Source organism: Balaenoptera borealis (assembly GCF_965194805.1).
Source record: "Balaenoptera borealis genome assembly, chromosome: 1".
Lineage (NCBI taxonomy): Eukaryota > Metazoa > Chordata > Mammalia > Artiodactyla > Balaenopteridae > Balaenoptera > Balaenoptera borealis.
The window spans coordinates 184359916-184380280 of record NC_138860.1 but is presented as its reverse complement, the minus strand read 5'-3'; the positions used below and the strand labels follow the sequence as shown (position 1 = coordinate 184380280).

General features: G+C 41.9%; 2 protein-coding genes across 2 annotated transcripts in view; both read left to right on the top strand.

Moving 5' to 3' along the window:
* The window catches only part of CFAP107 (cilia and flagella associated protein 107), a 100372-nt gene that overhangs the window by 37496 nt on the left and 42511 nt on the right, over positions 1-20365 (top strand). The gene's annotated exons all lie outside the window — the stretch shown is intronic.
* Positions 7803-20365, top strand: part of AADACL3 (arylacetamide deacetylase like 3) — a 30337-nt gene continuing 17774 nt past the window's right edge. Inside the window, 1 exon segment of the mRNA XM_082382588.1 lies at positions 7803-8476. Coding sequence (XP_082238714.1) covers positions 8377-8476 — 100 coding nt within the window. The 5' untranslated portion in view covers positions 7803-8376.

Below are 20365 nucleotides of genomic sequence, written 5' to 3'. Positions count from 1 at the left end.
CATTTGTGGCCACCAGGTCCCAGTCACACCTTTTCCACCTTCAGGGACCCTGTTACCAGGGGCTTCCCTGTGGACCTGTAGCCTTGAGCATTGCCTCTGTCACATTTAGAGAGTGTGTGCTGAGTCCCTGCCAGGCACGTGGTAGGTGTTCAAGAAATCATGGGGGAGGCAACGAGCCTTTGCAGAGTGCATTCAGTTGGACTTTCCATAAATAAATCTATTTACTCCCCTTAGAAACCCTTCAAGACACTAATTATTCCCTTTGTTGATGAAGTGTGTCATTCATTTAGCTACAGCCACACGGCTTCAGGCGGTGGTGCGAGTTGAACATAGGCCTTTCCATCTGCAAAGTCTATTCTACAAGGGGCCTAAATCAAGGGCAAATTCTGGGTCAGCCGCTGGGCTGTGCTATGCGCTGTGTGTGCAGGAAGGGGCCTGTGAAGGCCGAAGTACCGAGGGTCCATGAAAGTCATAATGTGGCTATGGACCTAGAAAAGCAATGGCCTCCCACAAACGTTTGTTGAATGAACAGATAAAGAAATAAACAAAGACACCAAACCACCTTGGAAGTGATGTCCTGGATAGTTAGAATTAAGAGCCAGCATAGGCTAAATGGGCCAAGGGGGTTTTGTATGGAGGCCAAGAGGAAGTTCCATCCAATAAGGAGGAATCACCCCCTTCTCCTTCTTCACATCCACCTTACTTCTTAGAGCTTTAGGATAACGCTTTAGGATAAAGATTATCCTAGCTTTAGGATAATCACCTGTGAGAGGGGAAAACCAACTGAGAGCGCACCCAAAACGGCAGCTGTACCTGTGCATAACCTCATCTGAAACAGGCAGCGCCAGCTGCGTGAAAAGAATCACTTCATCCTGCAACAAATCGATGGTCTCTCTCTCTGTCCCTCTTTCAAACAGGGACATAGTTTAGAGAAGTTGGGAATTTGCTCCATGCCCAGACTTGTCCATTTTGTACATGACAGCATGAGAATAAAGAAGGACCCTGAACTACAACCATGAGCCTGTTGTCACCCAAGGTCGTGTCCCCCAGTCCCAGCGAGGCAACCTCTTCTACTCTGGAGGGGGTGGGGTTTTCCAGAGGTGCTTCCCTTACTCAGCTTCGTATAGAAAGAGCCTCATTTGCTGGCACATAGTAGGTGCTCAGTAAGTATTTGTCCAGTGGATGAATAAGAGAGTGAATGAGCAGCATCTTCTCCCAGCTTATCCTCTTTACTGTCCGTTGATTCAGTTCCAGTGATGCCTTAATGAAATTAGGCCATCTAGAATTATATATTTATCAACAGGTCCAAAATTCCTTATCTGCAGCTCCAATATCCAGACAGTTGGGAAAGCTGAGAAGTTTTTCACAACTTGTTTGGCAGTCATATTTGACCTGAGCTCATTTGTTCGCATATTCAGATTTAAATTGGGATGAGGATACTTATTGCCCTTATTTATTCACTTATGTGATGTTCATAGATTTGCTGCAGAAATATTAATGTGTGTAATAGTGGAATTATTTTCCCGTGTCCTGCTGGGGTGATATGTACTATACAGTTCATGCATCTCTTAAGTTATTTATTTATTTTTTATAAATAACTGTATTTATTTTTGGCTGCATTGGGTCTTTGTTGCTGCATGCGGGCTTTCTCTAGTTGCGGCGAGCGGGGGCTACTCTCCATTGCGGTGCATGGGCTTCTCGTTGCGATGGCTTCTCTTGCTGCAGAGCACAGGCTCTAGGTGTGCAGGCTCAGTAGTTGTGGCACGCGGGCTCAGTAGTTGTGGCTCATGGGCTCTAGAGCACAGGTTCAGTAGTTGTGGCCCGCAGGCTTAGTTGCTCTGCGGCATGTGGGATCTTCCCGGACCAGGGCACGAACCTGTGTCCCCTCTTTGGCAGGCAGATTCTTAACCACTGCGCCACCAGGGAAGTCCCTCTTAAGTTATTTTGTTATAGCTATTAAATGATCAGAAACACATAGGAAATCACAATGAGATATCACTATACTTCCATCAGGTTGGTTAAAATAAAAAATAGTGATAAAATCAAATGTTGGCGAGGATGCAGAGAAACTGGATCATTCATTGCTGGTGGAAATGTGAAACGGTACAGCCACTCTGGAATATCTAACGATAGAGGTCTTCAGAAACATATAGCTTTAGACGTTCAGCAATAAAAACCTGGACTTGCTGAACAGAGTCAGCATTTGATGATCTCGGCTTTTGGATCTTTCTTTCCTCTGTCCCTACCAGCAATTAGCATAGTTTCTTTGAAATTCTCATCATCTTTTTAACCTTTATTTTAACAACCAAGCTCCAAGCAACTCCAGCAAAGGGCTGCATCTTACGAGTAGCACCTTCTCCCTTTACCAGGCGCTGGTTCCCCATCAATCCGTATTATAACCATCGTAGGTCTGACATTAATTCTACACTCTCATTAATGAATGCAGTGGAGTCCACTGAAGTTGTAAAATGTCCTCTATAAGAGAAAGCCTAGATCAGGTTCTGCTCAGATGCTTATGCAGAAAGCTCAAAGGTAGACAATAAATATAAGCTTTGACATGAGAATGATACCATTTATTTTTGCCCTCTTTTCAACCGTACAAATATTTATGGAGTGTCTGTGGTATGCCAGATACTGTCCTTGCTCTGGGATATAGGACTGAGTAAAACCGGACTGAGTCTATTGATTATCCTTTGTTTTCCAGAGTTTACATGAGCTATGTGGTTACTAAGGAGCGTGACTCTCTACTTCTGTCAATTGGGTAAGAGAGAGAGTGCAGTGGGTGAGATGCTGATGGGCAAGAAATGCGAGGAGGGGGCTCAGATCTTCCTGTCTGGGTTTCATGCTGAGTTGAACTGACCTCCATACCCTGGAGTTAACCGCAGCAGACCAAATCATCAAGAAAAGGAGGAAATTAGGAAGGAATAATTAGGTCAATTCAGAAAGAAAAGAGTAAAGAGGAGGGATTATTTCCTACCTGGTAGTAACAACATACTACAATGCAAAGACATAGTCATACAAGCAGCATGATGCCAACACAGGAACTGACAAATAGGCCCACAGGGCAGAATAAAGGGCTCAGAAACAGACTTGATAGGTGATTGGTGATACCCCAAATCAGTGAGGAAAAGATGGATTGTTTAGGAGATGGTGTTGTGACATCTCATTCAAGACAAGGGGAGAAATAAAGGTTGGCTAGCACCTTACACTACAGACACTTTGTATAGAGGTGGAATCCAGATGGCCTCGGAACCAAAGCAGGAGAGGTAAAACTATAAATCTACTAGAAGAAAATGTAGAAAGATATTTCTATGGCATAGAATTGGCAAGCAACTTAAATAACATACAAAAAGCATAAACCACAGGGTGAAAAACAGTATGGATTGGATACACAAAACATAAGAATTTCTGCTCAAAAGAGACACCATAGAAAAGTCATCAGAAAAATGATAGTCTCAGAGAAAAATCATATGATGTCTGAAAGTAACAAGAGATGTCCAGAAAACACAAGGGATTCCTGAAACGCAGCAGAAAAAACAGAACACGCTTGCCTAAAAATGGGTAAAGGATGTCAAAAGGCAACTCACAGAATGGGAAATATAACTGCTATGTGGATATGAAAAAGTGTTCCAATCCACTATAAATAAAAAATGTAAATTAAAACAACATTCAGATGTGCCTTTATAATCTATCAGACGGGCAAGAATGAGAAAGAGGGCAATTGCTGCTGAGGATGTAGGGAAATAAAAATCTTTGTTTGTTGCCGCCTAGGGAGCTGCAGGCGTCTGGGAGATTCTGGCAGTATTTTTTTCTTTTTTAAAATTTATTTAATTAATTTATTTTTGGCTGCGTTGGGTCTTCATTGCTGCGCGCGGGCTTTCTCTAGTTGCATCCAGTGGGGGCTACTCTTCGTTGCGGTGCTCTGGCTTCTCACTGCGGTGGCTTCTCTTGTTGCGGAGCACGGGCTCTAGGCGCGCAGGCTCAGTAGTTGTGGTGCACGGGCTTATTTGCTCCACGGCATGTGGGATCTTTTTGGACCAGGGCTCAAACCCGTGTCCCCTGCCTGCCGTGGCAGGCGGATTCCTAATCACTGCGCCACCAGGGAAGCGAAGCCCTCTGGCAGTATTCAGTCAGTTAAGCATGTGTCTACCCGAAGGCCCAACCACCCTTCTGCGTGGTGATTCCCGATAAACTGTCACCCAGTGCTGTGACATACATGGCATACATCAGAATGCATACAGAGACAACCTGTTTCCATCACTAGGAAAACCATGAGTAAAATGGCTTGCACTGATATTGTGGAATACTGTTCAGTAACTACAAAGAACACACACAATGTAGACACAGCAACATAGATCTTAAAAACTCAGTGAGAATTAAAAAAATATAGCAGACAGAATGAAAACGACATAAAATTTATGTTAATTAGCAAACACACAAACAATACAATGTGTTTTATAAGACATGTATATTCACAGACATGTATCAAACATACTTGGGAAGGTGCCTATGGGAGAGGAAATAGAAATGGGGAATAGAAATAAAAGGAAGTAAATAAGTAAAACAAGAGTGGGACCACATAAGGACTGATAAGGGTTTGCTGTGAGCACGAGCTCCAATTGAAAACATTCGCTAGATGGAGCAAGCAGGAAGCTGAGCTCGATCAGGGGCACGGGGCTTCGAGCAGGACGGCCAGCCGTGGGTGGGAACCTGGGGCACGTGAATGGGATTGCATCAGATGGGGGATTAATCAGGGGTTCTCAGAAACTGCCTGGTCCAACTCCCTTATTTTCCAGGAAGGCGTCTGTGATCTGGCGAGTTATGGGTCCTCAGAGCCATGAGTGGCAAAGGTAGGACCAGAAGCCACAGTTTCTGCAGCCCCCTCAGCGCAGGGATTTTCCTTCTGCACTTCCTCTCTTCGGCCACGGGGAGGCGCCTTCACAAGGGCGGAGGCAGCAGGGTGTCTGGAGGCAACTCTGTGTCCAGATTTTTAAGGAGGGTGGGTGGATTAGCCGCATAGATAAAACCGTACCTGCTGCTCCGCCTCCCTCCCCGCAGGCGGCGCAGCTTCCCCCGCAGCACTTCCCCTCTCGGGGAGGGAGGCGGAGGGGCTCCGGATGCCGCGCGCAGACCTGCTCCGGCTGCGCGCGGCGCCGCGCTCCCAGGAGAGCGGCAGCGGTAGCCGCGGCGGCCCCGGGGGCTCACGGCTCCCGCAGCTCCTCGGGGGAGCCGAGCGCGCCTCTCCTGCGAGCCCAGCACCCCCAACCTGCTCCCCGCGCGAGACTCGCCGCCCAGCATGGATTTCCTCCTGGCGCTGGTGCTCGGGTCCTCGCTCTACCTGCACGTGGCCGCGGAGTTCGACGGGAGGTGGCCCAGGCAAGTAGTGTCGTCCATTGGCCTGTGTCGTTATGGTGGGAGGATTGACTGCTACTGGGGCTGGGCCCGCCGGTCCTGGGGACAGTGTCAGCTGGCTTCCAGGAATGAATGCAGTAAAATAGGAAGATAGAATTAACAAAGGCTAGAGGAAGAAAAAAGGAGAGAATAAAAGCCCATGTATTTTAACGATCAGTCAGCAGTTGATGGAGTTGGTACCCAGAAGCATTGGGAATGGAATACAGATAGGTGTCTCCACCAGTATCCAGTATTAGGATCCGGTATTAGGAGGCTCTGCAAAGAAATCAGTGTGAGAATTTTTTGTATCAAATTTGTATGTTATTATTTTTGTATTCATTGGATATCAGTATAAAAAGTCATTACCAAAAAACCCCACAAAAAACCAAAAAAAAAAAAAACACCCCCCAAACCCCACGTCTGCTCAAAAAAATAACCCGCAATGGTGAGACAGGCTAATAATCCTCCAAGGAACATAAGCAAAGCAATCAATGGTATCCACTGAAGTAAACAGGCATGCAGAGGTAGAGCATCTTTGCTGACTAATCCTTACTGAGACGTGGCACGGTGGAAAACATCCTGGCTGCGCTATCCACGCAGGGCAGGGTTCAAGTCCTGGTTCTACCGTAAAAAGCAGGTGGCTCTGGGCAGTGATCCACTTGGCTCAATAATGTTTATTGAATACCTGTCACCCGCCAGACACTGTCCTGTCATGTGGAATATACCTGTGAATGAAACAGACAAAAACTCCTTGCTTCTGAGAGGGTTCCCATCCTAGTAGGTTCCTGCACAGCTGGTGCACGCGCAGCCATCCCAAGTCTGGGATAACTTCTCAAGCTTTGGGCGTGGACATTGAGTGTCTGGAGGTGTCTCCCCCACCAGACTCTTACGTGATATGGGATACATGGCAATGGTTCTGATTTGCAGTCAGTGGCTGCAAATGATCCTAACCACAAATCCTTTACAAATGTGGTCCCAGGAGTTGACTTCCCTTTTTTTTTTTTTTTTTGGCCATGCCGTGAAGCTAGTGGGATTTTAGTTACCTGACCAGGGATCGAACCCAGGTCCCCTACAGTGGAAGTTCTGAGTCCTAACCACTGGACCGCCAGGGAATTCCCAGGAGTTGAGTTTTCTTTTCTTACTTGACAACACCTAGTTTCATGAAGACATTTGCTTCCCCAAACCTACGACTTCATTAACTTGGACATGCTTGTTTCCTCCTAGGTTTTGGCCAGCTTGCCTGGGGCTCACCCAGCCCTTTGGGGTACATTTTGCAGCCATCCCCAGTCCTCTGACTTGGGGCCAGTCAGTCCTCTTCTTTTGTTCAAGTCAAACAGTTCTTCTTCTGACGTTTCTCCTTGCCTGTTTCCTTTGAGGAAAGACACCTCTGTTAAGTCATTATTTGAGCCAGAAACATGCAATTTGTTGGCCCTGATCACTAGACTTCCACCATGGGAGGTAGATGGTTGGTTCTAGGAGTCTAGTTTAGGATGAGAAAGCAATGCCTAACATTGTACATGTTCAGTTAAGTGTCAGAGTCATCAATTGACATCGTCGTTAAACTTGGACTTGCTCTTGAATTCATTAGGATATTTATTGTGTTTATATTAGCGAAACCAGACAAGTTCCAGGGAGTTTTAGGTGTGCCATGGTCTCTCTCTCTCTCTCTCTGTTTATTCAGATGGAAGAGTTCAGGACCTTCTATGGTCCTGGTCCTTACTCTTAGTTCCTCCTTCTAGCGCTTTTCTGTTGTTGTTGTTAGGGGTCTTCCATGTCCTCTCCTTCCTTTCCAGCCTCCAAAGTCTTGTCCTTCCCTCCTCCCTGTCCAGCAGACCACCCTCCATAGAGTTGGGTCAACAGGGATAAGCTAGTATTTATAATTTTAATAATTATAATAATAACTCAAGTATGGAAAGACAACGTCTGAGAGGGATTTGAAACATAGTAACAGTTCCTTTTAAAATTATAGCATCTTTTAAATCAATGAAAATGTATATGGCACCCTGATGTATAAAACAGAGAAAAGCAGAGGTGTCTGGTTGAGGTAGAGAGAGGAGGTCTATCCACTTAGCCTCTCCCTTGAACTCATGGTTTATAGTCACCAAAAGCATCTATCACCAGGACAAGGTGAAGCTAGTGGCATTCAGTTCCATTTCTACTCATGGAAGAGCAAAATTCTTTTCTGTTTAAGTCTTAGGTCCTTGTCTTTGGGTTTTCACTGCAACTACTTTCTCTACAACCATCTAATCACATACTGGCCAAGAGTCCCTGTGCTCTACGCTTAGATGCCCGGTCAGCTCCCTCTTTTCACTCCTTCATGGATGGAAAGAATAGACATAGCCACACTTGAGGCTTGACTGCCACTTGGTGGCAGCATACTCAAAACAATAGGTTTAAATTTCTAAGAAGCACATGTTTTGAAGGTTGACTCTTCAACCTCAAACTAGTGGTAATAGCGGCACGATGATAGATGAAATGAGACACAAAGCAGACAAGTTTTGGCAAATGAGACAGTGTATAGAGGAAAGAAAATTTCATCACCTGAGGAAGGAGCCAATTTTGATGGAGGGAATCCAGGTGACTATAGGGCAGCATACAAGCATAACAAAGAAGGCAAAAGGTCATAGCTAAGTTTCTAATTCACAGTTTTGTTCAAGATCAGCCATGTGTGCTGTGGGTTATTACACTGATGCAATAGTAGCCCCAAATACTACCAGGCAAGGTATTCTGAAGGTCACTGAACAGAAAGGCTCACAAACCAAATTAAGATGGTCTAATCACAAGGCTTAAGTCCATTTAAAAAACAGCAAGAAGCAAGGGGAAAAGTGATGAGGAAATTAGACCATGTAAAGTAAGGTGCCAGGGGGTGGAAGGTTCATACCTGCTCCATATAGGATTAGGCAATATTGACATGTCCTCTCTCCTCTGTTGCATGCACCTTCCCCTCTGTTGGTGTGTTTAAGAGGACCAGAGGGGTTCCAACAGATGGAGGGTGTCTGGAACCAACACACATGCTTACTTCATCAGAGAGACACTGGAGCAGGTACACCTGGCCACAGCAGCGGTTCACCTATTAGCCTGCTGGGTATCTGTGAATTTTATCTGCATTCTTTGGGAGACGATGCCTAGGGCCAGAGTGGGGCCATACTGGGTGTTACCAGTGGTTGGCCAATTTAGGATGACATGGCTATCAGTGCACACATGGCACGCTCATGACTTCTGACTTAATCTTTCCATCACTTTCTTTCTATAAGTGGTACTCTGTTTGTTTCACTAAATATTGTTTCATAAATACTTTATTTTTAATATGGTGTGCTGTTAATATCTTACTGTATATCTTAATGCATGATATAATTTCTTTCTTTTATTTTAACATCTTTATTGGAGTATAATTGCTTTACAATGATGTGTTAGTTTCTGCTTTATAACAAAGTGAATCAGCTATACATATACATGTATCCCCATATCTCCTCCCTCTTGTGTCTCCCTCCCACCCTCCCTATCCCACCCCTCTAGGTGGTCACAGAACACCCAGCTGATCTCTCTGTGCTATGCAGCTGCTTCTCACTAGCTAGCTATTTTACATTTGGTAGTGTGTATATGTCCATGCCACTCTCTCACTTCGTCCCAGCTTACCCTTCCCCCTCCCCGTGTCTTCAAGTCCATTCTCTACATCTGTGTCTTTATTCCTGTCCTGCCCCTAGGTTCTTCAGAACCATTTTTTTTTTTTTAAGATTCCATATACATGTGTTAGCACACGGTATTTGTTTTTCTCTTTCTGACTTACTTCACTCTGTATGACAGACTCTAGGTCCATCCACCTCACTACAAACACCTCAATTTTGTTTCTTTTTATGGCTGAGTAATATTCCATTGTATATATGTGCCACATCTTCTTTATCCATTTGTCTGTCGATGGACACTTAGGTTGCTTCCATGTCCTGGCTATTGTAAATAGTGCTGCAATGAACATTGTGCTACATGACTCTTTTTGAATTATGGTTTTCTCTGGGTATATGCCCAGTAGTGGGGTTGCTGGGTCATATGGTAGTTCTATTTTTAGTTTTTTAAGGAACCTCCATACTGTTCTCCATAGTGGCTGTATCAATTTACATTCCCACCAACAGTGCAAGAGTGTTCCCTTTTCTTCACACCCTCCCCAGCATTTATTGTTTGTAGATTTTTTGATGGTGGCCATTCTGACCAGTGTGAGATGATACCTCATTGTAGTTTTTATTTGCATTTCTCTAATGATTAGTGACGTTGAGCATCCTTTCATGTGTTTGTTGGCATTCTGTATATCTTCTCAGGAGAAACGTCTGTTTAGATCTTCTGCCCATTTTTGGATTGGGTTGTTTGTTTTTTTGATATTGAGCTGCATGAGCTGCTTGGATATTTTGGAGATTAATCCTTTGTCTGTTGCTTCATTTGCAAATATTTTCTCCCATTCTGAGGGTTGTCTTTTCGTCTTGTTTATGGTTTCCTTTGCTGTGCAAAAGCTTTTAAGTTTCATTAGGTCCCATTTGTTTATTTTTGTTTTTATTTCCATTTCTCTAGGAGGTGGGTCAAAAAGGATCTTGCTGTGATTTATGTCATAGAGTGTTCTGCCTCTGTTTTCCTCTAAGAGTTTTATAGTGTCTGGCCTGCATTTAGGTCTTTAATCCATTTTGAGTTTATTTTTGTGTATGGTGTTAGGGAGTGTTCTAATTTCATTCTTTTACATGTAGCTGTGCAGTTTTCCCAGCACCACTTATTGAAGAGGCTGTCTTTTCTCCATTGTATATTCTTGCCTCCCTTATCAAAAATAAGGTGACCATATGTGCGTGGGTTTACCTCTGGGCTTTCTATCCTGTTCCATTGATCTATATTTCTGTCTTTGTGCCAGTACCATACTGTCTTGATTACTATAATTTCTTTCCGTGTCTCCAAACTCCCTGTTTATTCATGATCTGTATTTGACACTTCCTATGTGTTTTGTCTATGTCTTGAGCTACCAGCTTACTTTACTTCTATGCTTAACACTTATTATGAGTTTCATTCATCCTGTTTTTCTTTCTTTCTTTTTAGGATTAGAATTGAATCTTCTTAAATAATAAAGCAAGCACCCATTACCTCAGGCTTCTGCTTTCCCATCTTTACAATGAGTAAGAATTTTTGCCCCATCTGTCTCTCAGGAATGCAGCTTCAGGTATTTTCAAGAACCATATGATTGGAAATCATTAAAGTGTGAGTGGGTCAAGAGACGCAAAGGGAGAGATACTCGGGGGGTGCTATAAGCTTTGTGATATGTGGACTGTGGTGGTTTGTTGACAAGGGATGAACTTGGCCTTGGAGTCAGATTTGAATAGACTTGGATTTAAACAAAATTGGATTTGAGTTGAATTGGATTAGAACCCCAGCTCTGTCTGCCACTGAATGTGGGCAAATTGCTTAATTAAATGCAGCTTCTGTTTTTTCGTCCATAAAAATAGAATTAATAGTGTTTCTGTTTCTGGAACTCTCCCTACCCAGCAGTCAAGTGCTCTTTGGGACCTGGGATAACATAGTGGAGACAGAGGCTGTAGAATCTGAAGAGACTGGAGTCCAAGATGGTTTCAAAGAAATAAACTTCACACAGATTTCACGTGTGTTTTCTCCAGACTTTTTGCAATTCCAACCCCTCTCATTTCCACCAGCACCTGTAACCAACAATACACACAAGCAAAGCAGCAAGAGAACGAGTTGTCTATATTACCATTGTGAAAAAAATGAATACACAGAAACCTCAATTAAATAGAGTCAGGAGACCAGAAGGGGAAGCTCTCACACCCTGTGATGATAGTAGAGCCCAATAAGAAGAAGGAGTGCTTTTCTTTCCTGGCAACAAGCCATAGACTCTTTGTTTACTATAGCCCTCCCAACTTCCTTTTCCCTGCTCTAAAATTTTGAGTTCTCTTTCCCTTGTTGTGTGGAGTTTTGCTCATGGCTCACCGTGGTTGCAGACCCTGAGTTGCAATTCTTCGCTGATCCTGAATAAAACCACTTTTGCTGGGGAAATAACTGGCAGTCTATTATTTTGGTCAATAGTTTGGTGGCCAGTACGGGGATCCAGAGAATACCCCTGATGATTCCAGGGCTGGTGGGTAAACTGGTGCAGTACCCACACTGAGCCCATTGTTGCTCTCTGCTTTTCTCACCAACTCTGGAGCTGGAATGCTCCTCTTTCTCCTGAATCTGAGCTTCTGCCCTCTTTGTGTTTGGAAGCTCTCCAGGTTTAATTCGAGATCTATTTTAAGATTATGTCTTTTCTGGTCAAGGTCTTGTTCTGTATGCAAGTACTGGTTTGGCACTTTGGTCTGATTTTGAAATCAGACTGTTTCACTGGAACTGGCTGGCCTTTGACCCATTCCTTCAGGAACAGGGGCTGTTTCATTGGAACTGTGCTGGTTCAGCCTTGGGCCCATTCCTTTGGAATAGGAGCTGGTCTGTGGGAACTGGGCTTAGAAACCTTCAGCCTGGCTCCTCAAGGACCACGTTTTTCCCTTAGAACTGGCTGGTATTAAGCCTACAGTTTGTTTGAGGTATTTGAGCTACTGGAGTTGCACACTATTTCTCTTATTTGAGTTGTTTAAACTGTTTTGAGATGTAAGCTATTTATGCTGTTTGAAAATTATTCTCTTTCTCTAGAGAAAGTCTTCTGAAAAATGGGATCCTAGTTATCTACCTATTTTGAGGGTACCCTCCCTACAGGTACTCTAGCCTATTATATATTTAATAACCACCATCATTCCTCATTCACATTCCTAACTAAATGGACTGACCTAGCCAAAGGCAATTTAGACTATCAATGGCTATTACGGGCAAGTTGTCAAAATTACTTTTCTTAAAACTGAATTGGGGACTTCCCTGGTGGCCCAGTGGTTAAGACTTCGCCTTCCAATGCAGGGCATGTGGGTTCGATCACTGGTCGGGGAGCTAAGATCCCACATGCCTCACAGCCAAAAAACCAAAACATAAAACAGAAGCAATATTGTAACAAGTTCAATAAAGACCTTAAAAATGGTCCACATCAAAAAAAATCTTAAAAATAAAAACTGAATTGGACTACCATAGCTCTAAAATTTCCAAAACTGAATGGAATGCCTATTTCAGTTGGTATTTTGAGGATTCCATATGTTATCAAAACCCAAAATTGCCTCTCTGCAAAATTAGATTTTAAGATTAACTGACGCAAACAAACCATTAAAGAAAGATAAATGGCTTCTAAAGTCTCAGGCTCCATTTCATTGGCTTTTAAATCTCAGGCCACACCTCCAGCGCCATCTTCCTCCTTCCCTTCTATGCTGCCTACATCTCCTCTATACCCTCAGCTCCCATTACTAATTCTCTCAGCCAGCCCTTCTTTTTCTCTGAAACTCTTCCCATTCCATTTTCCTGTGAATTTATCAGAGCCTGTCCTTCTTTTAAAAAATATTTTTATTTTTTATTTTTTAAATTGAAATATAGTTAATTTACAATGTTGTGTTAGTAACGTAATATTTTTATTAATTAACTGCCAAACATACATCTTTGATACTTTTTTCTTCTAAATTTCTTGACTGCATACTCTTTTTTTAAAATTAATTTTTATTGGAGTATAACTGCTTTACAATGTTGTTAGTTTCTGCTGTGCAGCAAAGTGAATCAGTTATACATATACATATATCCAGTCTTTTTTAGATTTCCTTCCCAGTTAGGTCACCATACAGCACTGAGTAGAGTTTCCTGTGCTATACAGTAGGTTCTCATTAGTTATCTATTTTATACATAGTAGCGTATATATATCAATCCCAGTCTCCCAATTCATCCCACCCTCCTTACCCCTTTGGTAACCATAAGTTTGTTCTCTACATCTGTGACTATTTCTACTTTGCAAATAAGTTCACCTGTACCATTTTTCTAGATCCCACATATAAGCGATATTATACGATATTTGTTTTTCTTTCTGACTTACTTCACTCTGTATAACAACATATAGGTCCATCCACATCACAGCCTGTCCTTTAAAATGAAGCCTTCCAAGGATACAGAGGCTAACCCCTTAATTTCTTATACTCCCAGGACTAAAGCTGAACTCCAACCATAGTCAAAGATTTTCCCAAAGTAACCAAAGATCCTCACAGATTTGCTGAGGAATTTAATATAGTTATTCAAACTATCAATCTGGTTTCTCTGACTTATATCAGCTAGTTCATATGCTTGTTGGTGAAGGCCAGGCCAAGCACTGGATGAAAACCACTAATGGCGAATATCCTGAAAGGTCTGTAAGTACAACCAAAAGACCAGCCCACTAACTTATATGATCAGACTCAGGGAATTGCTAGGCAACTTCACTGGGAAATTCCTGGGGATTTTCCAAAGCCTGTGGATTGAAACCAGATTTAGACTTCCTCATAAAAATCTGATGAACCCGTTCATGACTATTACAATGGATGTCAGATTATTTTAAAAATCTTGTCTTCCTTCAGATATTGATTCCACCTGGATAGCTTTTAACCCTGTGTTTATTGATGTGCTGAACTGGGACCTTTTCCTTCTAGTAAAAAGGATCAGGATGGAATGGAAACTATGTCCATACCAGGTTTAGTTAATTTGTCAAACCAGCTCTCTCTCATTCTAGATGAATCACCTCAAAGGAAGACTACCAAAATTCTTAATCTTCAACACCAGCAAATGAAGGCACCCCCCCACCCCCCAAACCCGAAGGCTTCTAGTTTCTGCTATTATTGCAAAGAGCCAGGGCATTGGAAAAGAGATTGTTATAAATTCAAGTGCTTCAGGCACTTTCAGTCTTCTAGCCGGACTTTCCAATGTCCTCCCAGTTCTCAATAATGGGGCTCTGAGGAACTACAGGGGCTCTTTCCAGTCCTTCATCTTAATCAGCCTGGACAACATTTCTCCAAGTTGAAGATGAATCTCTTCCAGTCCTAATTGACAGTAGAGCCACACTCTCAGTGCTCAACCACACTACTATAAAACAGTCCCTGCCATGGAGTCCTAAAAGAGTTCAAATAGTGGAGATCTCTAATAAATCTGAAGAGGTTCCTGTCTCTGAACCTATTCCCTTTGGTTTAGCCCTTTGAGAGATGCACACCCTTTTCTCCTTAGTTCTTCTACAACTTTCCATTTATAAGGCCAAGACTTCTTAGAGAAGTACCATGCCAACATTTCTTTCTCCCCAAAGGGGGGAATAATTCTAGAAATTGACAGTAGTCATAAAAGCATCCAACCAGGTAAATTAAATGACACTTTGATATCTTTTATTTGCTGTCTCTGACAGTACTAGAGCTGATTCTGGAAACACTGCTCATTTGTCCCTAGTGCATCAGCTACCAAGGCAAAATCTCCAACTGACTTTGGCACAATGCACAGCATATCTCCCATAAAAATTCAAAAAGATCTCTTCAAACCTCTTTCCAGAATTAATCAATACCCAATACATAAGGAACACTTCAAATCCTAACATCCATAATTTCTTACAACTCTCAAGGTCTCATTATTTTGCACTATTCCCTGTAAGATTCCTATTTTACTGGTGAGAAACTTAAGGACCAAGGATGGAGGTTTTTCAGGCACCTCCACTCAATAAACATCATTGTTATCACTTGAAACCCTGTCGTTCCTACCTCCCCGACACTACCGACATCTATTCCTACTGGAAGCAAATTCTTTACTATAATTGATTTATGCAGTACATCCTTTCCTATTCCAGTTGATAAGGTTAGCCAATACATTTTTGCCTTCACCTGGCATAGACAGCAATGCACCTGGACAGTAATGCCTCAGGGTTTTACTGAGAGTCCTTATTTCTCACAAATCCTGAAGGCTGACCTATGATATAAACCTCCTTAGGAGTTCTATGCTATTGCAATATGTGGATGGTTTCTTTCTTTTTTTCTTCTTCTCAAGCTTCCTCACAGGAAGACAGCATCCGCTTGCTAAAGCTTTTAGCCATAAAGAGATATAAGGTCGCCAAAGGAAAATCGCAGCTTGACCAAAGCCAGGTTCAACATTTAAGGTTTATGATATCAGAACAACAGATACACCTAGATCCAGACAGACTTCATGGTGTTTTAAGTTCCCCCAAATCCAAAACTAAGCACCAATTGTGAGATTTTCTTGGGCTCGTTGGTTATTGCTGAAATTGAATCCCAAATTTCTCTCATGGTCAAAACTTTGTATGTTTTACTAAAGAATAACAACCCCAACTTATTTTTTAATGGGAAAACCAGAAACATAGCTTTCAAGGTCTTAAAGGAAAGTTTGATGAACCCACCTGCCCTTTGGCATCCCAATTATCAGATTCCCTTTTCCTTTTTGTATATAAAAAGGAAGGGAGGACTTCCCTGGTGACACAGAGGTTAAGAATCTGCCTGACAATGCAAGGGACACAAGTTCGTTCCCTGGTCTGGGAAGATCCCACATGATGCGGAGCAACTAAGCCTGTGCACCACAACTACTGAGCCTGTGCTCTAGAGCCCGCGAGCCACAACTACTGAGCCCGTGTGCTACAACTACTGAAACCCACACGCCCTAGAGCCCGTGCTCCAAAACAAGAGAAGCCACCACAATGAGAAGCCCACACACCACAACGAAGAGTAGCCCCCACTCACCACAACTAGAGAAAGCCCGTGCACAGCAACGAAGACCCAATGCAGCCAAAAATAAATAAATAAATTTATAAAATAAATAAATAAAGGTCTGAGCCTTTAGAATGGGCTATCCTGTATATTTAAAAAAAAAAAAAAAAAAAGGAAGGGAATGCCCTTGGAGTACTCACCCCAAAACATGGAGACCATCACAGACCCATATGGTATCATAGCGAGCAACTGGACCCTGTGGCACTGGGATACCCCTTGCCTTGGAGCCATCATAGCCACTGTGCTTTTGGTTAGGACCATGGAGAAAATTGTTGTGGGATTCCCTTTAACCATTTTCCTACCTCATGCATTAGAAGCTCTCCAGAATTGCCATCACACTCAACATTTCTCTTTCAGCCTCCTCACCTCCTATGAAGTCCTTTTGTTAACTGCTCCTCACATAACTCTTTTTTTTTTTTTTTTAAAGATTTACTGATTGATTGATTGATTGCTATGTTGGGTCCTCATTTCTGTGCGAGGGCTTTCTCTAGTTGCGGCAAGCAGGGGCCACTCTTCATCACGGTGTGCGGGCCTCTCACCATCGCGGCCTCTCTTGTTGCGGAGCACAGGCTCCAGACGCGCAGGCTCAGTAGTTGTGGCTCATGGGCCTAGTTGCTCCGCGGCATGTGGAATCCTCCCAGACCAGGGCTCGAACCCGTGTCCCCTGCATTGGCAGGCAGACTCTCAACCACTGCGCCACCAGGGAAGCCCCCTCACATAACTCTTGTACGTTGTAATAACCTTAACCCTGCTACTCTTCTCCCCTCTGTCACTGAGGAAGTCCCTCACAACTGCTTGATGCTGGTGGATCACATTCTGACTCCTCGTGGTGATCTACAAGAAGCTTCTGTGGGTAACACTGAGTTCTCATGGTTCACTGATGGTTCTTATTTAAAGGTGACGGTATTGTGCTAGGGATGCTATTACAGCTCCTTTTGATGTTGTTGAGGCAGCATCTTTACCTATGGCTGCTTAAGCCCAACAAGCTGAATTACACACTGTTACACAGGCTTGTACTTTAGCCAAGGATAAAACTGCCAATATTTATACTGATAGTAGTTATGATTTTGGAGTAGCTCATGATTTTGGAATGTTGTGGAAACAATATGGTTTCCTTACTTCCAGCAGAAATAAAATTAAAAGTGACTTCTTTGTTCAGGAATTATTAGATGCAATATTTTACTGACTGCTTTAGCCATTATCAAGATTCTGGGGAGTTTTAAACTTGAGTCTCTGGAAGCTAAGGGAAACAACTTGCTGATATTTCCACAAGGAATGCTGTCCTTAAAGGGACCAACAGCAGGCAAACCTCTGTCATGGTACAAAGGGATAGCTCCCCAAAAGATAACTTAGAAAAACTGGCTAGAGAAGCCCAACAATTGGCTTGAGAAAAGGAAAAACAAGATTGGAAATTCAATTGTTTGTTTGATAAGAAGAGAAAACTCAGATTTGGACCAAATAACCCAGTCCTAACTGGAGACTCTAAAATTCCCACTCCTCACCACTGTACCTGCATTAAACAATTGGTCTACTGACAAAATGATAGCATTCATGAGTCAATATTGCTGAGGGAGTATTAAAAAGGCTTCAAAATTGCCTACCTCTCTTGTCCCACTTGTCCAACAATACAACCTGGGGAAGCCTGTTCCTACTGCTCCTGGACATTTAAAACTGCTTAATGAACCATTCACAGTCTGGCAAAAGGATTTCATACAACTTCCTCCATCTCATGGATATAAGTATGTTTTAGTCATCATCTGTACGTTTTCACACTGGACTGAGAAGCCTTCCCTTACAGACAGGCTACTGCCTCTTCTATTGATAAAGTCCTTTTGGAAAAGATTATCCTTACATGGGAAGTCCTCTAAAACTTCATAGTAATTGAGGAAACCATTTTACTGGTCAGGTACTTCAATAAGTTTGCATTGTTTGGCTGGTTATAAACATTTTCACTGTGCTTACCACTCTCAATCCTCTGGTTTAGTTTTATGCACTAATGGTGCTGTTAAGACACAATTGGCATTTCCTCTAAGATCAGGAGCAAAACAAGGATGTTGACTCTCTCCACTTTTATTCAACATAGTTTTGGAAGTCCTAGCCATGGCAATCAGAGAAGAAAAAGAAATAAAAGGAATTCAAATTGGAAAAGAAGTAAAACGGTCACTGTTTGCAGATGACATGATACTATACATAGGAAATCCTAAAGGTACTACCAGAAAGATACTAGAGCTCATCAGTGAATTTTGTAAAGTTGCAGGATACAAAATTAATACACAGAAATCTCTGGCATTCCTATACACTAACAACGAAAGATCAGAAAGAGAAATTAAGGAAACAATTCCATTTACCATTACATCAAAAAGAATAAAATACCTAGTAATAAACCTACCTAAGGAGACAAAAGACCTGTACTCAGAAAACTATAAGATACTGAGGAAAGAAATCAAAGATGACACAAACAGATGGGAGAGATATACCATGTTCTTGGATTGGAAGAAACAATATTGTGAAAATGACTATACTACCCAAAGTAATCTACAAATTAAGTGCAATCCCTATCAAATTACCAATAGCATTTTTCACAGAACTAGAACCAAGAAATCTTAAAATCTGTATGGAGACACAAAAGACCCTGACTAGCCAAAGCAATCTTGAGAAAGAAAAATGGAGCTGGAGGAATTAAGCTCCCTGACTTCAGACTATACTACAAAGCTACAGTCATCAAAATAGTATGGTACTGGCACAAAAACAGAAATATAGATCAATGGAACAGGATAGAAAATCCAGAGATAAACCCACACATTTATGGTCACCTGATCTATGACAAAGGAGGCAAGAATATACAATGGAGAAAAGACAGTCTCTTCAATAAGTGGTGGTGGGAAAACTGGACAGCTACATGTAAAAGAATGAAATCAGAACATTCTCTAACACCATACACAAGAATAAACTCAAAATGGATTAAAGACCTAAATGTAAGACTGGATATTATAAAACCCTTAGAGGAAAACATTGGCAGAACACTCTCTGACATAAATCACAGCAAGATCTTTTTTGATCCACCTCCAAGAGTAATGAAAATAAAACCAAGAATAAACAAATGAGACCTAATTAAACTTAAAAGCTTTTTCACAGCAAAGGAAACTATAAACAAAATGAAAAGACAACTTACAGAATGGTAGAAAATATTTGTAAACAAAGCGACTGACAAGGGATTAATCTCCAAAATATACAAACAGCTCATGCAGCTCAATATAAAAAAAAACAAGCAACCCAATCAAACAATGGGCAGAAGATCTAAATAGACATTTCTCCAAAGAAGACATACAGATGGCTAAGAGGCACATGAAAAGATGCTCAACAGAACTAATTATTAGAGAAATGCAAATCAAAACTACAATGAGGTAGCACCTCACACCAGTTAGAATGGGCATCATCAAAATCTACAAACAACAAATGCTGGAGAGGGTGTGGAGAAAAGGGAACCCTCTTGCACTGTTGGTGGGAATGTAAATTGATACAGCCACTATGCAGAACAGTATGGAGGTTCCTTAAAAACTAAAAATAGAGCTACCATATGATCCAGCAATCTCATTCTTGGGCATATATCCAGAGAAAACGATAATTCGAAAGGATACTTGTACCCCAGTGTTCACTGCAGCACTATTTACAATAGCCAGGACATGGAAGCAACCTAAATGTCCACCGATGGAGGAATGGATAAAGAAGATGTGGTACATATGTGCAATGGAATATTAATCAGCCATAAAAAAAGAATGAAATAATGGCATTTGCAGCAACATGGATGGACCTAGAGATTGTCATACTAAGTGAAGTAAGTCAGACAGAGAAAGACAAATATCCTATGATATCGCTTATATGTGGAATCTAAGAAAAATGGTACAAATGAACCTATTTACAAAACAGAAATAGAGTCACAGATGTAGAAAAGAAACTTATGGTTACCAAGGAGGAAAAGGCGGGGGGATAAATTGGGAGATTGGGATTGACATATACACACTACTATATATAAAATAGATAACTAATAAGAACCTACTGTATAGTACAGGGAACTCTACCTATATGGGAATAGAATCTAAAAAAGAGTGTATGTATGTATATGTGTGATTCACTTTGCTGTACAGCAGAAAATAACATTGTAAATCAACTATACTCCAATAAAAATTAATTAAAAAAAGACACAATTAGCAAATATTTTTTTTAAATGAGAAAGGCATTGGGCTAGTTGTGGGGGAAGCATAGAGATTAATAAAACATAGCTCTTTCTCTCGAGGAGATTATAACTTATCAGGAAA